At 33.0% G+C, this 19,917-nt stretch overlaps 2 protein-coding genes across 2 annotated transcripts in view; one reads left to right on the top strand and one right to left on the bottom strand.

Annotated features, from left to right (window-relative positions):
* The first annotated feature begins 1,004 nt into the window (after window positions 1–1,004).
* LOC132695648 (uncharacterized) lies at window positions 1,005–4,301 on the top strand. The gene is made up of 4 exons (XM_060660035.1): window positions 1,005–1,114; window positions 3,259–3,583; window positions 3,637–3,995; window positions 4,050–4,301. The coding sequence occupies exons 1-4, from the start codon at window positions 1,019–1,021 to the stop codon at window positions 4,275–4,277; spliced, it is 1,008 nt and encodes a 335-aa protein (XP_060516018.1). The 5' UTR covers window positions 1,005–1,018; the 3' UTR covers window positions 4,278–4,301.
* A 108-nt stretch (window positions 4,302–4,409) lies between these two features.
* Window positions 4,410–19,917, bottom strand: part of LOC132695647 (cytotoxic granule associated RNA binding protein TIA1-like) — a 30,831-nt gene continuing 15,323 nt past the window's right edge. Inside the window, exons 4-9 of the mRNA XM_060660034.1 lie at window positions 18,530–18,632; window positions 8,265–8,445; window positions 7,950–8,079; window positions 7,705–7,877; window positions 7,504–7,648; window positions 4,410–6,680 (exon numbers count right to left, since the gene is read on the bottom strand). Coding sequence (XP_060516017.1) covers window positions 6,636–6,680; window positions 7,504–7,648; window positions 7,705–7,877; window positions 7,950–8,079; window positions 8,265–8,445; window positions 18,530–18,632 — 777 coding nt within the window. The 3' untranslated portion in view covers window positions 4,410–6,635. The remainder of the gene's footprint in view (window positions 6,681–7,503; window positions 7,649–7,704; window positions 7,878–7,949; window positions 8,080–8,264; window positions 8,446–18,529; window positions 18,633–19,917) is intronic.

Here is a 19,917-nt window from a genome sequence, read left to right as displayed (position 1 = left end):
AGCTTTAATCTTACCTAAGCACATTGAATACGATTTGAAAAAAATACTAAATTGTCTTTAATTTCTAAAGTACAATCCCCTATTTTTATAACAATGTTGTGTTTTATACTAGAGATGTCATTTTTGTTATACTAGAAATGTCATACTTGGGTTAGCTTTAATGAGATTGATTTCAGATTTTCCAAGTTATCGTATATTGCTTGACAATAACCAAACAAATGATCTTTAGTGAATAACAGAAATATAGCTCTCCGGAGACCTTTTCACGATTTATAACAAGTAAGAAATTTCTAAAGAAATATATAGTCTGAACACAATCCTAGGCAATGTAAAACTGCTAACAATGTTTTGTGATTTATTGCGTGAAAGGTTTTTGAAAAATATACTAATGCTAATGCTGTGATCTTTCCATCATCTGTAGCCCTGAAGATGTCATCACTGACATTCGCCAGTGCTGAACAACATTTAAGGTACCTCCTAAATCCAGACTGATTTTCGGGAAGAATGTGGTTTTTCTCCACAGCTGGTTAATTATAATGTTCTCCAATTTTGACCTAACATTAGAGAACAGAGATTTTTGCAAAAGCCTTGCAGTGTCTAATAATAATGATGGATTTTTTTAAAATCACGTTCAGACTGTGCAGTCTTTACTTTATAACAATTAAAGACACTGGGAGTTCAATTATCTGTTAGGATTTCTATTTATAGCTTAAATTTACGAAAAAAAATGGCTGATAATTTTCCTTTATTGTACTGAAACAAATTTTGTAGTTATTTTTTGTAAAATTTAATTGTAATATAAATATTATAAGATGTATTTAATTTCACTGTTGTTATTATCATTATTATTATTATTGCTTTGTTTTGCGAATTGATAAGCGCTACTTCAAAAACCCACAGGGCTAAATTTAAAGGTTGGGGGCAAACGAGATTTTGGTAGGCTATAAATCTGAAGGATATTCTCAAACCGAGCAGTCAGCAACTCGTTTAAACAATACCCGATTTTTCTTGCAACGTTATGCTTCGTTCAGATCCCAATATACCGATTTTTGTTTCGCGCGTACATACAGGGCGAAATTTGCCGTTGCTTGTAATTATGCAATTATTTTATTGGGTAAGTGCACTAATTATCTACTATTTTATGTTTTAAAGTTTCGTTTCCTGCTTCATCTGTTTTATCTATATTTGTTGATCTGGTTGTTCAAAAATGTCCTCCTTGGCTGTGTAAAAGAGGTCTAAAATATCGATTTTTTTATTATTGTTTCTAAAAATGAAATTTATACCACAAATACCTTTCATAAAAGTTACTGCTGACAACATTTTAATATTTTTTGCAGAAAAGTCGCTAAAGTTATTGTACCCTCAAATTCTGTTGTCTAAAGCATGTTTTTGAAATACTTTTTTAAGTTTAAACTAAAAAAATACTGTTATATACTGCATATATAGTAATTGTCATATTTGATAAAGAATCTCAGGGAATCATGATTATTTTAGAAAGCAAAAACATTGTAAACTATTTTGAAATTAAATACATTTTGTCATGACTCACTTTAAGGGGTTTGTGGAATAGATTTAGGTGTGTTAAGCGATAAATGCATATTAACCAACCTAATACCAATTTTTAATATTCTAATCAGCATGTAAATTAGCAGAGCGATTTTTGCTACAAAAAAAAACAAGTCTACATGTTAAAAAAAAGTAATGTTGAGAGCATAAAACTTTAAAACGCTGCTATAATGACGAATTTATGCAGTTTAATTTCAACGCAATTAGCAAAGATGTGTTGAATATTCAACATCGGGATATATAACCCACATTGTTTTCGGTTTCCAAATCGATTTGTCATTTGATACGGGTAATCCGTAAATGGGAATACTTAAATCTTCTCGATCGATTGGAATTTTAAAACAATGAATAATAACAAAAGAAAGTCTATTATGTATTACGTTTCAATTAAAACAATAGTGATTATCTGCATATAACTACATAGCAATGATTTGCATATACCAAATCACTGTCTCAAAAACAATGAAAAACGATTTCGATTTCCGATGATCTTTGTTAAAAGTATATCGAAATCCCACACAAGTCATTCGATGAGGAAGTGATTTAGAAAATAAAAACCTTCGGTAACGTTCAAGTGAGCAAACAAATCGCAAAAAAGGTCGCGTGCTCCAATTTAACGATTTAATTAGTATTTTGGGAATTAAGAATACGACAAGAAATTCCTGTATAGCGACATTTGAACGATATGTCAAGGTTGATTTGCGAGGCACTTCAGGAATTGCATCAACCGATGCCCCGTATTAAAGTTTTCGGTTGTGAAAGAACTCGACCATCCGGTGATCTTTACCAAAATTATTTTTAAAACGGGTTGCGACTTCTTAATCGATGCAACGCCCATGCCAAAGGCGATGGAAATTTTATCTCATCTGTTACGTCGTCAATGGCGTTCGAACACCGCCAAAGTCAAAGGGTGCGCTTTTTGCGAACTTATATATTGACGTTTTTGATTATTAGTATGAAAGACGTAAAAATGCGTCAGAGTTTAGTGAATGACAATAAGATCTAAATTAATTTTTTTAAGTATGCTGATGGTACTTCTGATACAAAATTTCATGTGTTAAATAATTTCAATTTTGTTATTATAGATGCAATTAAAAAAGAAATGCAGAAATGGTTGGACAAGTACAGTCTTATTATCTTTAATTGTTTATCTTTAAATCATTTTTAAATACAGAGAAAATCAATATTACTTCAGCACCTGATTTATTTAGCCACATTTATTCTGATGATTTAATAACAGCGTTTCCTATTTCTCACAATACCTGTGAGTAACGCTTAAGGAAATAAATCATTTTCCATTTTAAAATTAGTTAGAACTAACCTGAGACACTCTTTGGATAACAAGAACGTAATTTCTTTTGCAATATTATCAGTTGAAACAAAATACTGACATTCTGGATAAAACGTAATTATTTGGGTATATTTTCAGTTGAATTTATTAGTTAGGTTATATTTTTTAAAATAAAATATCCTCAAATATCTTTATTGTACTCATTTATTTGTTTTTTAGCAATAAAAAACATACAAAATAAGTTCCATTGTTTTTATTTGACTTAAAGACTCTCCATTACAAAATGTTGCGTAGTTTATTCAAATAAAGATAATAGAAGTCGAAACTCTTTTAGTTTCAACTCTCAAGCAGGGTCTCTCAATACTTCAATAATTCCACATGACGTTTATTATTATTTTTAGATACTAGGACTCGTATGGTTCAGTCCGTGTTCGGCTCAGCTATTATTCTATACGCCTCCACCTCATATTTTCACGCCCTTTGTACCGAACGTCTATTATCAACCTTCCCAGTACCTTCAACAACCAGTTCTACCTGAAACTTATCATGTTCCAAGCTTAAACTATCACTCTCAACACTCGGAGCAACAATATTTACCGCAGACTCAAAGGGTGATCTCAAAAACTCAACCTTTGAGATCGGACGAACCAAGTAACAGTTACAAAGGGTTCGGATATCACACCAAATATGATGACGGTGCTACTTCTTCAGTAGTATTTTTCACTGGTAATCAGCTAAGTAATTTCGAATGAATTATTTGCACTTGAAAGTTGTTCTAGGTGGAATTCCCGAGCCCAATATAGCTAACAATGGCCAAAGAAAAGAGATCATTACGGTCGCTTCCGACGGCATAGACCCGCAAGTGCCGAAAGGAATCGAAGATACAATTAACGAAATATTTGCTAACCCTACCGCCATCCGAGGAAGATCGGCTCAAGGTTTGGAGTTGGGGAAGCCATTTTCTCCATTCACGCCCCTTATTGAAGCGTTCATAAAAAATCCGTACTCGTCGTCCCAAGTATTCCACTTTTATTCCCTACCCGAGGTTACCAATTCTATTGAATCGCGTTCGTTAGTCGATAATGGCCGTATCGCCACTGAGAAGAACAGTGAAGTTGGAACTCCCACCACGGAAAAGGTGAGACTCGAAGGATTTGATTTTTGTTTGTTAAAATAGATAGTTATTTTGTAGCCTGACAAAGACGAAGGCAATACAACTGCTAAATCCGATGAAGTATCGCATACACCTACAACCTTAGAAAAGAATTCACAAATGGAACCAATTTCATCTACCACAGTAAGCGGTAACGAAGTTACGGATGGAATGATGGAAATAGAAAAAATAGACGCCACTGATGCGGAAATTCAAACGACAACTACCGACGATTTTGAAACAACAGTAACTGATGCAATTTCCTAGCTAGCAAATTGAAGAGGTTTAAATTGAACTCGCAGGTGTTTCCCAAAGTCTGGGTGATAAAAACGTGCATAATTTTTTTAACTGACTTTATTTCAATTCCATTCTCTACACTAATATATTAATACATTAATAACATATGTACTCGTGTCGAAGCACGTTAATTCTTATACTATGCAGAGCAACTATTAATGAAAAATAGTTATGATTATCCATCCAAATCACAAGTTCATATCCAAATCACCCTATCCCTACCACGAGTGGATACAAAATTTGATCCCGCTGCTCTTTTGATAGCGATCTTAAATAAACAAATTTTGACCACTCATTAGTAAAGCGCCAATGTTTCTTAAGTGCCATTACTATTATTGGCTCATTTTTTAAATGCTCATCTCGGATAGAACTTGATTTAACAGTTCGTAGTGATATATACAATTTTATCCAATTTGCCTGACAATACGGTTGTGGAAATGGAATGTCAATTTTTATTTATCGCATTCAAAATTTCACGATGTACTTTCAAGATATAATCAATTATAAGTCAGTAGTTTACTCCCAAAATGTTCAACTGGCGCACTGTTATTTTTATAAAACTTTTTATAAAATTGTATAATCCGCTTAATTAGTTTATTAATTCGCGGGTACGAACCGAACACACGTAGGGTTAGACAGTTGATGTTAGAAAAAGAAAACGATGAGCTACACGTTTTGCGACAAAGTTCTAAGTTTTATAGAAAATTTATAAATATGTTACCGATTTTTAAAAACCGTCTTTCGCAATTGCTATTAACGCAAAAGAAAACAAAATAGTTTAAAGTGTGGATGAAATCGATGAAACAATTTTGGTGATATGTCGAATGCTTCAAAGTAATGTAACTGTTGGTTCTTCTTTCCTAGTAACACGGATCAAGTAAGTTTTAAAAACTCGTATCGATTTAAATTTATGTAACAGAAATGTATTTCCTTTTGTTCAATTTTAATGATTTTTGAGTATTTAATCGATCTAGGCCATTATATAGGTTTGTTTCGGTTTATAAAAAATAATGTTGCGTCTACATTTGATTCGCTTAAAAAATTTACTTGATCTTCCTAGTTCCTTCTAAAAGTTCTACAGTGTTTTTTTTTTGTATTCTAATGTGCCTAAGAAATTGGTCGTTCGAATTTGGTTACGTTTCTAATCACATTATATGATTATTTTAACAATCACAGTGAATGATATTTTTTAAGAAAAACTCATGATTATGTTTTCAAAACGAACATGAGCCGCAGAAGAAAAGATTGATAGGTATTCGGTCTGTAGATTTTTGGAGGTTTTGCGACTTTGATCCAATAGTTATTTTTTGGGGTTTTCAAACACTACTCACTATAACTTCTTTGTTTATTTATCATCTAGTACTTAGTGTTTTAATTATGTTGGTATGTTATCAGGGGCGTGACACCAACTTTAAATATAGGTATTTATAATTGGTGCAACACCCTTTTTATATTACGTTCGCCGTTACTGACAAAACCAAAGCTTAAACATTTATTTTTCAATTGTATGAAACAACATTATAAGGTGATATCTTTGATATTGCACATCACTTTTAGCGATGCTCACAGTAAACATTAATACAGTCGTATAAATATCATAGGTGCTAGTTGGGGAAGCGTGCATAATACATTACATTTCGTCAAGATTCAACATATATAGCTAATAATTTGTAACCACATAGATTACCATATATTGATTAACCCATTATATTCTACATATGCGTTATGCTTTCTATATCTTGTATCAAAACTTGCCTCTCCTTGAAATAATATATCTAATATAAAATTTCTTAATATCACGTTAGATAATTACATATTATCACGACCTTTTGACCTTCAACTTACCAAAGCTCTGTCTAAAATGTCATCTTATAAAATCTAACTTTTTGTAGCTTCAAATATTTGCACCCGATATATTTTTATATACATTTTTTAAGATTATCTGTACATTCGGTTTTGCTGTCGAGCTGTATAGAATCCGGTGGCTCGCTCTCGTTGTAGTATGTTTGCACACCAGAACATATAGTTTTGTAATATATATGTATATAGTATTTTATTTATCCTATCTACTTAACATTTAGTCTACTCGTGTTTGTACATTTTAAACTTAAATTTAAATATCTCACTTTAGTTGTTTTACAAATATAAATTCTTATTTCCTACATTTATTTCAGATGATGTCCGTCTGCAACGTGGGGTAGGGGACATTATTTTTTTCATATTTGATCCATTAAACATAGAACAGACAACTGGAAAAATGAGGCCTAAAGGTACTTTTCACAGTAGCTGGATTTTATTCCGACACATATTTTTCTCGCCGTTTTAAAATCAGACCAGGAGACTAGGTGCCAACCATTCACTATCTTCGGCCAGCTGTTAAAAACACCCGAAAATTATCATACGACATCGAACATTTAGAATTTTACACAACGATATATGTAAAGATTTTTAGAAAAGGGGCTGCATAAGCTAAAGATAATGTGGTTGTGTTTTGTAGAATTACTAGTGGTTGGTTTCCAAATTTCTGGATTTTACTGAAAACTGCTCATAAAAATTTCGCCAATAATCATTTTTGATGTGATATTTTCCTTAATTTATAATCTTATCAAATTTTTATGGGCAGGTTTAAGTGCAAATAGCAGATTTACAGACACTCATACTACTAGCATCCTTTTTTTAATCTAATTTTTATCTCCTGGACTGCTTGGTAATGGTTAAAACGCTTCTTAATTTATTCAAAGCTAATAGTGATTGGTGTAAAATTTGTACAAAAATACGACTTAGGTGAGCTCTAAGACCTTTAGTCCTCGTTCAGACACACATATATTTGGCACAAACTTTTACAAATACAAGGAGATATATTAGAAACAATTAAATCTCTTTAGGGTGACACTACTGTCTGTTTCATTGTGCCTGAAATAAAAAAAATATTTAAGCAACCCCTTGGACGGTACAATGAAAATATTGTACACAAGCATTCTACAGGAGTAAGTATGAGATAATAAAAATTCATGCTTTAGTTTTAAAAAATGTTTAAAAAAACATCCACCTAAGTACATATCAAATTACTTCATTCACACTAAGGGTTTGAGGCAGTGACATGCTCAGTGAGATGAGAATGTAGGTTTAGGGATAGAGCATAAGCTCGATGTTGTTCCCATCCCAATAGAGTAAATTCGAATGATATTTGTCTCACCTGGTACTGCTGGATAGGGAAGACAATCCCAGGTTGTTGAAGTGTTGTTGCAGGCGCCGTAATCTGTTGCGGAGTCGTTGGGATCTGAGACGGTGCCGGTATGCTTTGCCAAGATGTCGCTGCTGTCGGTACTTGCAAGCCCATACTTGAATTTAAATAAATGATAAATTATCAATCCCTCTTTTTCCCAAGTCTGTTTACCCCATGTAAGAGGGCGATTGATAGCCTCCAATTGGCCCATAAGCATATCCTTGCATACCCCCCAAAAACTGGCCTTGCATCTGGGATGTGCTCGCAGTTGGATATCCTTGGGGGTACCAGTACCCTAATTGTTGTCCGTATGTGCTGTAAGGGAAGGTTGTTCCTGATATGGCCTGTAATGAAATCTTTTTCAAATAAGCTATGTTTTGACTAAGATTCTTATTGTGCAACGAGTAGTAGCTTACTTGTCCTGCAGGTGGCGCGTTATTTGGATCCCCAGATTCTTTTCCCCAAGAGCATTTAACGACTTGACCGTTGATATCTGTATTATGGACGGCAACAATGGCGTGTGTTGCCGATTCTTTAGTAGAAAATCTGAAAAAAACCCGCCAAATACCGAAGACTAATTAGAAAATTCCTATATATTGAAACGGCAACCTCGGTAACTCCCGAAACTTCTACTTTAAATGGATGAAGTAATAAAGAAGATTGGGTTGAAAATCGGAATTTTAACTAGCGATCTTGCTTAAAACTATGCGAGTTGTATTCAAACACAGTACCTAACGAAGGCGTAGCCCTTCTCCTTGAATACCCTGATTTCTTGAATTGTCCCGAAAGGCGCGAACGTTTTCTGCATGAGCTCTTCCGTTAAGCCATTTGTTATTCCTCCGCAATATACCGTGCAGTTTGTAGGGCTGCTTTGGTTATATACTTCGTCGAAAGTTAGAGGCTTTGCAGCCGCTGCAACAGAATGCGACTTGAACAATTTATTTTATAATCCTTTGAGAGGCAAATTTCTAATTGGAAACGAACGTGTGCCATCTTTTGCAGGGTTTTAGAGCGATTGATTTATTTTCCGGTGCCTTTATTGTAATTGACGAGCGTAATCACAGATGGCGCTCTTAACTAGTTTGAAGTTTAAAACTTTTTTGCGCATTCAAGAAACAAATAGTTTTTCTTCGTTCTAATTTGATGTTTAATTTCACTTAACCCATTGAACATTAAATGAAAACTTTTTTTGAGGCAGGACGGCATAAAGCTATTAATAAAAAATTGATAACCAACAGGATGTTGTTCTAAGCTGAGAATATCAAACTAAAACCGCATCCAAACCAAAAACACTAAACGAGTTAATCCTTTCCGTCAGACTTTTAGTATTCTGACCTAATTTGCTTAAATCATATCATAGTTGGTTAAGCACGAAAGAATATCGTAAAATGTTTAGAAACTCACTTATTATGCATACAAGAACTGAATCGAGGGCCAGACTTTTGTTTGTCTTTTTTGTTTACACGCCATCTATAGCGCTGCTTCATTTTTATGTTTCTAGTAGATATTCTATTACACAGTGGACTGGGATTGGGATTTATTTTCTACTATTTAATTTGGTTTTATTGTAATTAATTAATTTTAAACGTATAAAATTTAGCGTGCTCTTATTCTGAAAACAAAAAACAGGTCGATTCATTGGAAATGCTAATAAACAAGTAGTATATTATCGTATATCTCAATAAATAATAAAACGACCTTGTTAATAAAATATTTGTAGGTTTGTGGGAACAAAATTCGTGTCACCACCGCGATATATCAAGTCAAATAAATTTTATAAATGTCTTACCTAATAATTGAGGCAAAAAATATGGAAAGCGAGGGGCGCATTTTCCGTCAAAATTTTTCGCAGTTTTTCCCCGAGCCCATCAATCACATTTTACCAAAACGTTACGATTTGACTTTTCATCTTAAAACCGTCCCTTCTTCCGTTACAGAATCTCTTTGGTGGTTTAACTCTCAATTATTCTGACAATGCCCTAACAAACACATTGTACCTTTTTTTTATGTTAAGCGATTATTACCTTTTCCCTTTTGCCCTTCGTTCATTTGTTTGAAAAATAGGGAATCGCTGAGGAAAGTTTTAGCACTCTCGAATTTTCTTTTACTAAAGTTTTACGGAAGCGACGCTTTTGTTTTTAATGAATTTTGCCGAAAAATCATCTACATAAGCATTAAAGAGAAGCAATTTCATTCTTGTCAAAATCAATTTTCCAAGTTTTATCGCCATTAATTATATCATAACATAGTTTCAATTATGTTTTTCAACATTCTCAAGGAATTCTTCAAAAATAATTCCAGACTCTTTATCTCGCAATAATGACGATGTATGCGGGACAATACAGGACTTTAATAAAAAAAATGTCTTTTTTTAAGAAAGCTTGTTCGATTTAACGATACGTTCCTGTGGCATGTTATTTTTGCCGCTCTCGCTCTCAAATACGAATTACGCAACCACAAAGGCATCTTTGGGGATGAATTTAAGCTCGCCTGAGTTCGAGTCATAATATCAAGAAGGTAAAAGCGTAGTCCAAAAATGTTTGACTTCCAAAGATTGCCAATTCGCAAAGTTTTAATTAACACCAAAACCGACACATAAAAACAAAAAGTACAACTGGTAAAGAAATTAAAGCCATATGAGAAATCCTGCGTGAAAGATTGTAATAACGGTAAAAATCCAGTCCCATGGTGAGCTTACATTCCTGCAATTCTTCGAATAAATAAATGAAATTGTGCGAGAAAATATGCACGATAATATAATTCCTGAGAATGTTTTAAAAACACGCGATAATTGTATTCACTCCTATTAATATTGTGGTCCAAATAATGGTCAATAGTTTATCTAAATCGTGCCAAGGGCCAGAGAAAATCTTACGATTGAAAGTTCTAACCCATTGAATCCTTTGGGTAAGTATTTGCCCATAACCACCTGTGGCCACAACGCGTATTAAGCAACAAATCAGTCGATTTGTTTCCTGTTTGCCTTCGCTTGCCTTTTTATTTTCCTTTCCGTCTTGCAACATAAGCTCATGTAACAATTCCACTGTTGGCCTGCGTCGAATTTGGGGCATCGTAATTTTGAAAAGTTGGCCAGGCCAACTGAGAATAAAAAATGCACCGCCATAAACAAAGGCGCTATTGTTTCGTCCGCAGTGGTTCTGGATAGACTGCGTGACTCTCTATTTTAGTGTCACGAAAAAGTGTGCACGCTACGAAAATGTTCATTTGTAATCAGTGTTAAAAAGGCCACATTAACTTGTTTATTGGGGTGATGTTTTCCTTTATGCAGAGTTCGCCAACAATACCAAGTACAGCAAACAATCGCAGAACTAAATTTAGTTTGTTTGCAAGTATATACATAAATATCTGTTTGTTTACTACTTCGTAATAAATAAGTTAAAAATTTACAAAAAAATAAAAAAAAAACAAAAAATAATATTGAGAAGTTGAAAAATTGTCAGTTGCGAAGACACGCCAAAAAATCTTTTGTTTTTTCTTTGTGGTGTTATTTAAAGATATACAAAAAAATAAATGATTCATCATCATCAATTTTATTTCTTCATACGATCCGTAAAAAATCTACACCATGTATTAAATTGCATTTTCTATTACGAATACAACGATGGACGACAGAATACGATAAATCACAAAAAAGTGTTTTTATTAAATGTTCAATATTTTGTTTAGCTTACATGATGGGGTTGAGAAAATATCAAAATAATTTTATTGTTGTTGTAGCGTCTGGAAGAGGAGAAGTTTAAATAACTGCTCAGAGAGAAGACAAAAAAAAATTGGAAGATTAACTACAAACCTTAAGCAGTATGGCGCATTTATAAAACCAGATTTGGTTAGTTTTATTTTTAGAAAACAAAAATTTCACCCGTTCAAATTTAGAATTTGTCATGGGCTAAGAAAGATTATTTGGTAGGACGAAAAAAAAAATTTTGAAATTGCGAAATGCTCAATATTGGGCAAGAAATACTCTTAGAGTACACCGAATATTTAGACATCAACCTCGTTTTAGGTATAATTTGTCGGTTGGGATTTATGGAACACATGTAATAAGCCCTTTTTTATAATGGTTCTCTTAACTCTAACTGAGCGTTAGTGCAACCTCTTGTAATACAATATTGAAGAAGCTTTGTATAAGTTACTACTTGCAAACGTTAGAAACTGCTGTCCAATCCTCAAGCGTGTGCGATTACCTATCAGGCTGATTTCTGAAAAAATGGTTTCGGATTTCACTCTATTCGTATCTTTTAAATAGGGATATTGCAAAAATTATGCTTACCAGCGAGTTTTTGAAAATGAGGATCAACTGAGAAGACCAGGTATTGAAGTCTTTGGAAGCATTGTTTGAACATTCTTTATATTGTTTAATTTGTTTAATGAATTAACATGTGTCGTGATCTGCCTCTTTATCTATCACTTTATCCTTATTTATCATGTCAGCGCCTGCTAAACCAAAACATTTTTTTTTGTGATTTAGTATATCTTGCGGTACAATACTGCTCACTAGTTTTATATATTACTTTGCGTTTTTTTGTATAAATTAATATTAGGGATTTTAACATAAAAGATAATGTTCGAATCGATCTAGTCGATCTTGTTATTGAAGATTTCATATAATATACTTTTATTTATTTTATATAATATTGGATCTGAATCTTCACTTTCCAGTGACCGAGCATTGAACTTGCTAAGCAATTGCTCATTCTCAATTCTCCGTTCCGGATAAATACTCTAACTAACTAACAATTTTAGTAACCCTCCCTATACTCTCTTTCTCGGATCGATGTAAACTCTATAAATGGGTTACTGTGAAACTCAAAACTTTACATTTAGAAACATTTAAACTTAGTTAATTACCAGCGCATCATTTCTGGAAGGTATCGAGCTGCTATTGGAGGCTGGTGGAGTCAACACTAGTAATAGAAGAAAAGAAACAGCTGTGCAACATCATTAGAGAACATCAAGAATAGTAAATGACCAAGATTAAATCCTTGTGGTATCCCTGAGGTGGCATAAAAGACATCTAAGGACCCATTATATGCTTCCTGTCCCGCAGTAGCGACCCTAGCAATTAAACCAAAACCTTTATTAAACAGCTTATGACCAACTCTCTCAAAGGCCTTTGATAAAGTTGTCTAAATTATGTCCACTTGAATCGTTTTATCTAATCAATCGGAAACATATTGTGTAGCCTTCATTAAAATAGTCACTGTTGATCTACAAAGAAATAGTTTTAAATAGTCTATATATAAAACGTCCATCTCTTTGCAGAATCTATCTTTTAGTGTTGATTTAAAATTCTTTTTTTTTAATTTTCTTTTTCCAATTGTTTTTAATTTTGTTGTCTTGGTTTTGTAATCTACTGATGTAGGGTCGTTTTGATTTCAGCAATACAGCTCTTTGAAGTCAAAGATATTTTTTTATTTATAAAGTAGAGAATATTCTTTTCATAACATATTTCAACTTCTAAAAACCTATTATGATGACATCTTATCTCCCATCAACAAGCACGCCCATAACTAAACTGTGATTTAATCAGCGAAAAATAAAATACTCTTTGGTATCTAATGTCCAGAAATTCTTTTTCAAGTTTAAATTTGGATATTAAACTTCGAATTATAAGAATTTTTTAAGAACATCAGTTCAGCATTTATTCAGCGAGCAACTCTATATGCAGCACGTGCGACCTATAAAATGACAAAAATTTAGAGCGAAAATAGTGACAATTCAATATTTAACGGTTCCATTTATTTAACTTATGAATTTTGAATAAGCTCTTGCGTTGTAGAGTCTGGGCGCTTCGACTGGTAATAATATTTAACGTTAAATTAATTTGCTGTAAAGCTTAAATTGGAAATTAAAATTGATATCATTACGACATGGCGATGATAATTAATCCCTTGAAATATACGATTGATTGCTCATAAACAATGTAACCTCATACATAACAATACAAGAAATATATTACTATTGGTATGAGACTTAAGACGGCTGAACTTACGTTTCATTTTTTCTTATGGATTTTAAATTATATATTTACAGGCATTTCTTTCCAGCCCTGTACATTTTTAAACGTGAATTATGACGGCACGTACGCTGTAACGAAACTTTGTGACGTTATTCGCTTCGTATTAACGAAAATAGTTTAAAATCGTTTAAGCTAACTTTAGGGTGGGCGATTTAAGTTAGTTTCGAAGTTGATCTTTACATTTCGGCAAACTTTTATGTGCATTTGCGTTCGAAACACAAATAGAATTCGATTTAAAAGTTAAAGCGAATATGTGTCCGGTCAAATCAAAGAAAATAGAGTGAAACAAAAACGATCCCGGGTGTTCTTAAAGTTACTTTTGATTAGGGCTTCGGGGTGAAGTTCTTTGCGTAACAGTTTGTCGGCACCGGCCATTTGGGAGATGAATTTTGCAACATTGCCTACATCAAGAATCCGGAGGGTAATTCGGTGGACCATACGAAGCGCACTCGTCCTGTGTTTGCAGACTACTATAAATTTTCAGCTTAGAAAACGGTTGATGGGACAGCCAATTCTAATCGAGTTGCAGAGTTACCCACCAGGTACAAATTGACATTAAAATTTCAGCCTTACACTCTAGCGTTCTCACATCAGAACTTAATTTTCCTACGCGAAAATATACCCCGGTTTTAATTAACATTTGACGCCGTTAGTTCTTTTATAATTAGCGTTGTTACTAACAATACATTAATATGCACAGGTAATTTTCGCTCCGCACGCCCGTTTTTTTTTTTCGAAATCAACATTTTAGGGCAAATTCGAGAGCGCTCCTATCCGTAATGTTGTAAATTAGTTTGTGAAACACTCTGCCTAGAAATGGCGCCTATTTTTATCTGTTATAACTTACCTAACGACATTTTCTCTTAAAGGGCATCGTTAAAACTGTTACATTTTCAAGTTGAAAAAAATTTCACTATATTGAAACGAATATTAGGGTAATTGTATTTCTATAACGTGGCCCTTGTATCGAAGATTTTCAGAACCCGAAAAAAAAAAACGTTATTGAATTTACTTATATTTGCATATATTTTTGAATTCCTTTGAACTGTCCTGATATTTTTGTATATAATGTCCCATATCTAAGTCTAAGCGTTTCTGACATATTTTGAATTTAAGTAAAAAGTGACTTTTGTAGCTCTAAATATATCTATCGATTTCTCCGATGGAAATCCTATACAATATATTTGGGATTGGTTTCTTCATAAATGGGGATCTGCTGGATTTGCTGATATTTTGAAAATACATAAATTCAAGGTGGTTAAAAACTAACATGAAAAATCGTTAAATTTTAATAATTTTTGGTATTTAAAATAAAGCGACTTTGTGCTATATTTCGAAATATTAGCAAAAAAATGTTTTTGCATCAAAAAAATACTAAAAGGTTATTGATTGAAAATTAATTAGCAAACAATCGAGCACTACAGAAATTGCACCTACTATTAACTCTCGTTTGACGATTTCAATCTCCTAAATTATACCCCGTAATTAAAGTTATTGTTTAAATTCTAAAAATGGAACAAATTTTGGACAGAAGGATTTAAGGATTTTAGGACCATAAGGGATAGGCAAAAATTAGAAAACTTTTTATTATAATAAATCTCATTTTTATATTATTACAATTGTATTTTTTTTCAGGATGTTGCAAATATTAATTTTTCTCTTTACTATGAGCATTTTCTCCATTAATTAGTTTTTATAGAAAAACCTTTTATATATTGAAGAACATTTTTTTGCATTAAATTAACCATAACAATAAGCAATGGCTAAGTTAAGTGGCACTTTCTGCAGGACTAGATTTTTTTGTAGTGACAAATTTTCAATGAAAAAACGTTTTATTATTAACATTTCGAAATGTACACTTTTTTTTCAAATAGGAAAACAAATTCAAATGCGAAAAATTGTGTGTTTCGATTTGAAAACAAAAGCTTTTATAATTCAGATTTTTAATGTTAGTTTTGGTTAGTTGTTTGCTTTTAAAATATAGACATATAATTAATGTAGATCCCTTATATATTTAGACTAACAAACGCCACTTTTGACATAAAATTCAGTAGCTGTATAGGAAACATAGTAGTTTATTAATTATAGCGATATTGTACATACGGCCCTCATTTTGATAAGCATTGCAGCTCAATGAAATTCTTCACACCAATAATATTATAGCCTTCGGCGACTTTAATGCTCGGGAATATGTTAACCATAGCAACAACTTTTACTATAAATTGCATATTAGATTTTTTAAAATGAAACAGTACTTGATTTGGTAGTGAAGATCATCCTGCATTGACTATTCGTGTCCCTCAACTCACAATGAAGCGTGAATTCACAACTAATAGACTCCAAAAGTGTTACAATTTCAGAAAGACAACTTAAAATACATTATATGCTGAACTTCTACACACTAATTGAGAATTTTTGGTTTAAATTGTTGAAGCGTTCCAGAAGTTTATGGAAAAATAATATGACATTTTTGTTAGAAATATAATTTTCAATAATTACACCCGTAAATATCCTACGTGATATAAAACAGAATGCAAAAATTCACAAAAAAAAACGGTGTAACCACTTACCTTATCTATTTTCAATGGTTAAGATATAAGATAAAATCTCATCTCAAAACCGCTTATGAAGCATATCTTGAAGAATACAGCAAAGCGGCTGTGATGATCCTCGTGCATTTTGATAATAGATACAATTCTCTCGTCCTAGTCGTAAATTAAAGAATAAAATGATATGCATTGTATTAATGTTTGCTCTAAACTTTTGCAAGTGATATAGTGATATAGCCCCTTTTTTTGGAATTTATCTCCGACATTTCAAGGAATCAAGTGATAAAAGAAGTCGCGTAAGTAATTACAGACCAATCTATTCTGTATGACCGCATTTTCAACTATGTAAAGAACATTATCTCACCAAATCAGCATGATTTTAATAATTCCCGGTCTGCGGTTACTAATCTAATACAGTTTACAGAGTATACAGCGTGAGTACTAAATAATTAAGGACGGGTAGATGTAAACTTCAGTACGCGTTGCTTGAAATTTTGAAACACCAAGTGTTCAAAACTGATGATGCATATTCACCGAGAGGTTTATATTATGATTTTATGATTAGTCTTGAACAAAGGCGAGGGTGCGTATCAGTTATCTTCATTTATAAATTATTACATACCGGTATAAACTATCCGACGGCCAGAACAAACCTGTTCTATAAATGTAGCCTGTCCTAGTTGTAATAATTTGTCGAATGTATGCGACATATTTAACTGCAGACTAAACATATAAATGTAATCTTTGTTTTGCTATTACTATATATTATTATTATTATTATTATTATTATTATTATTACTAGAATACGTCAGAAATATAGGTGTAGAACTTTTCCGAAGAATGTAAAAAAACATTAAATATACAAGGTGTTCAATTTAAAAGAAAAAGGTTGTTACTTGTACACGAAAATGAAAACATCCGTAATATTTTTCAAAGTATAAGTGAATCCCAACAACTTTGATATTTTTTGCAGATTTTGAGATTTTAACCGGCCCACCCTGTACAATACATGCAAGGTTTTGAGTGACGTGTGTTTTCTCTTGAGACTGTTGTACCCGTTATCCGGCTTTTACCCTTTAGTAACCGCTCCCATTGGCGGTTACCCAACCCTATTTTCATTTATCCAGCATTAAATAATAAAGTCAAATTTGATGCACTTAATTAATTTGGTTGAATTTTATTTGAAACAATTTAACCGGTCGCTTTTCTAAAAAATAAAATTCCCCGCTTCCCCGACGCTTAACCAATTGAAATAATTTTGCATAATTCAATTACCCATGGTGTGACAGATTGAGTTAGATCCGATACAATATTGCTAATGGTAGCAATCACCCCAGTCCGAATTCTCGTCATATTCGATTGTAACAATAATTTCACGTTGTAAGTTAATTATGAAACAACATTATTTCTGTATTGATCAATGGCGAATATTAATACAAGCAGGCATTTAGAGGGGACTGGCATATCGCTCGGTTTAATGTCAAAATGGGGTTTAAAAACTTTCGGTTACGTACGAAGCGAGTCTAGTTTTACATTCCCATTTCCGCTATTTGTCTTCGTCCGTTAAAATTCTAGCTTAACTCGTTACAAATTTTCGAGCAATAAAAGAACTTTAAACGCCCCTCTTGTTATCGATTAAAGTTTTAAAAGAGCAACTTCTATTTGTGCAGATTCAAATCCTATTTCATTTGAATTTTGTGCTGCTGGCACTTTCTGATGCAAATAACTTTTCACATTCGCGTTTGCAAGATTAATCGCGTGAAAATATCAAAAAGTGTTGACATACTTAAAAATTTAACCAACAGGTTTTGGGATAAACACTTTAATTAGTGGCGAAAAGTAAATATCATGTCCCGGATTAAACCCGTACCGTCGTTCTCTCAGCGTTTAAAAGCTTCAAGTGAAGCTACTTGCTTTTTCCGGTTAAATAAATTTATTTATTCAAAATTTCTCGGCGTTCGAATTTTCTTAACGGAAAACTTGAACAGCATATCTGACGAGCCCTCTTTAAAGACTTTAATTTGCATATGATTTTTTCGTTCTATGTCGGATTATTATTTTTGTACTTGCTTCGGTGCTCTTCTGGGACATTTATATTTATTACGAAACCAAAGTTTTCCGACAAGGAAAAATACGAGCGAATTTTTTCAAACGCGCAACCTTCAGAACGTCAGATTTACTATTACATCCCAGTGGGTTTTCTTAAAAAGTTTTCCTACAAAACTTGTTTTCATTTTCGCAGTTGACGCAACGCAACCAAATTAGAACAAAGACACTAAATTCTTAAAGATATTAAGTAGTTAGTTTCACGTGTTTAACTTAGTAGAATCAATAATCTTAAAAATATATATATTTAAGTGACACTCAATATTTGGAAATTTGGAATGCGGCCGTCTTTGACACTCACCCTCATTTTTCGTAGTCGGTGGTTTCCTGGTAGCCCAATTAGTCCGAATGCTCCGACTGCCTAACCATTGTCCGTTCATTGCTGCTATAGCACTCTCAGCTTCCTGGAGAAGAAAAACGATCGCTTTAACTAAACCATGTCTCAAATTATCGATTGCTTGTTTGAGAACTAATTAATAATGCAATTACTAACCCAATAACGTAAACAGCAAGGAAGTTCAGGGCTATAGTTCATAGGCGAGACAGTCCAAATAAAAATCGGTAAAAGCAAATACTGAGTATCCTGAGTTTTTCATATTGTTACAGTCGTTACTGTAGTATACTGTGTTATTTCATTTTGAATCGTCTTTCGTCCGATGATAGCGCAAGCTAGTGCTAATTTTAATGGCTGTTTGAAGTTGTTACAAGTACACGTGTACATACTGCAACCATAAAAAGGTCTCTGAACCTGTACAAATATTATGCACTAAATCAGAGACGATTTGACGCGGAAAGGGATCGTTCTGACACCTAGTATTTTCTTTTGCCTTTAATAATTAATTTATTCGGTTGTTTGTTAAAAAAAATCACCGGTTCCGAAAATATGACGTTTAGAAAACATCAGGAACGTAATTTTATTGCCCGATGTTTCCTGTTTCTCCCGATGGCCCTCTTTTTCCGTATTTTTTTTTACGTTGGAATCGAATTTGGTTCCCCGGTGGCCCGAATCGTTCACAAAATCTGAAGTGGGAACGTTCCCTGGTATTTATATTTGTTATGCGACTCTTTTATTAGATCCATTCCATTCTGACATTTGCTTATTTTAAAATCATTGACGTGAGAACTATATCACAAACCAATATTTCAAGTAGGGTGTTTAGAACAATTGCTGGGATAAAGCCGCATATTAAGACATTTTTTGTTGTTCTCCAGAAAATCATATATGATAATGATAAACATATAACAAAAAGTGATAAAAAAAACAAAAAGAGCATTGTGAATGCTATGCTAGTTGTTATTTGGGCATAAAGCTAAAAACTAATATTTCAGAACTATTATTGTTTCTTTCGAAGACCGGAAAGAGGAAATGTACTCACGGTTCGTCAATTTTTAGGTTTCTAAGACTAAGACCCCCTTTTTGCCCCAGTCGGTAACAGGCACAAAATATTTATATTCCCCACAGGACAAGAATTCGACTGTCGCTAACATCTATACAACGACAATGTATCAAGTTAGATGTTTTTAAATAATTCAGGCTTAATGTCCATCTGTAGATAGTTATCTGTAAAAATGGTTTTGATAACTAGTCATTATCATAAGGTTGTATATTAAAAATCCGCCTAGTTTCAAGATGGAAGCATGACAATATTCATTCTCACGTCGTCGAAGTTATGACCTTTTTAGTATGCG

The sequence above is a fragment of the Cylas formicarius genome, unplaced genomic scaffold (genome assembly GCF_029955315.1).
Source record: "Cylas formicarius isolate icCylForm1 unplaced genomic scaffold, icCylForm1.1 PGA_scaffold_12__32_contigs__length_19106922, whole genome shotgun sequence".
NCBI lineage: Eukaryota > Metazoa > Arthropoda > Insecta > Coleoptera > Brentidae > Cylas > Cylas formicarius.
Note: the sequence above shows the minus strand (reverse complement) of the source record. Positions and strands in the feature narration are given on the sequence as shown.

Coding starts and splice junctions, on each gene's coding strand:
- LOC132695648 (XM_060660035.1), top strand. CDS start 1,019: ATGCTTCGTTCAGATCCCAATATACCGATTTTTGTTTCGCGCGTACAT. Junction 1,115..3,258: donor TTATGCAATTATTTTATTGG/GTAAGTGCACTA, acceptor TATTATTTTTAG/ATACTAGGACTCGTATGGTT. Junction 3,584..3,636: donor TTCAGTAGTATTTTTCACTG/GTAATCAGCTAA, acceptor AAGTTGTTCTAG/GTGGAATTCCCGAGCCCAAT.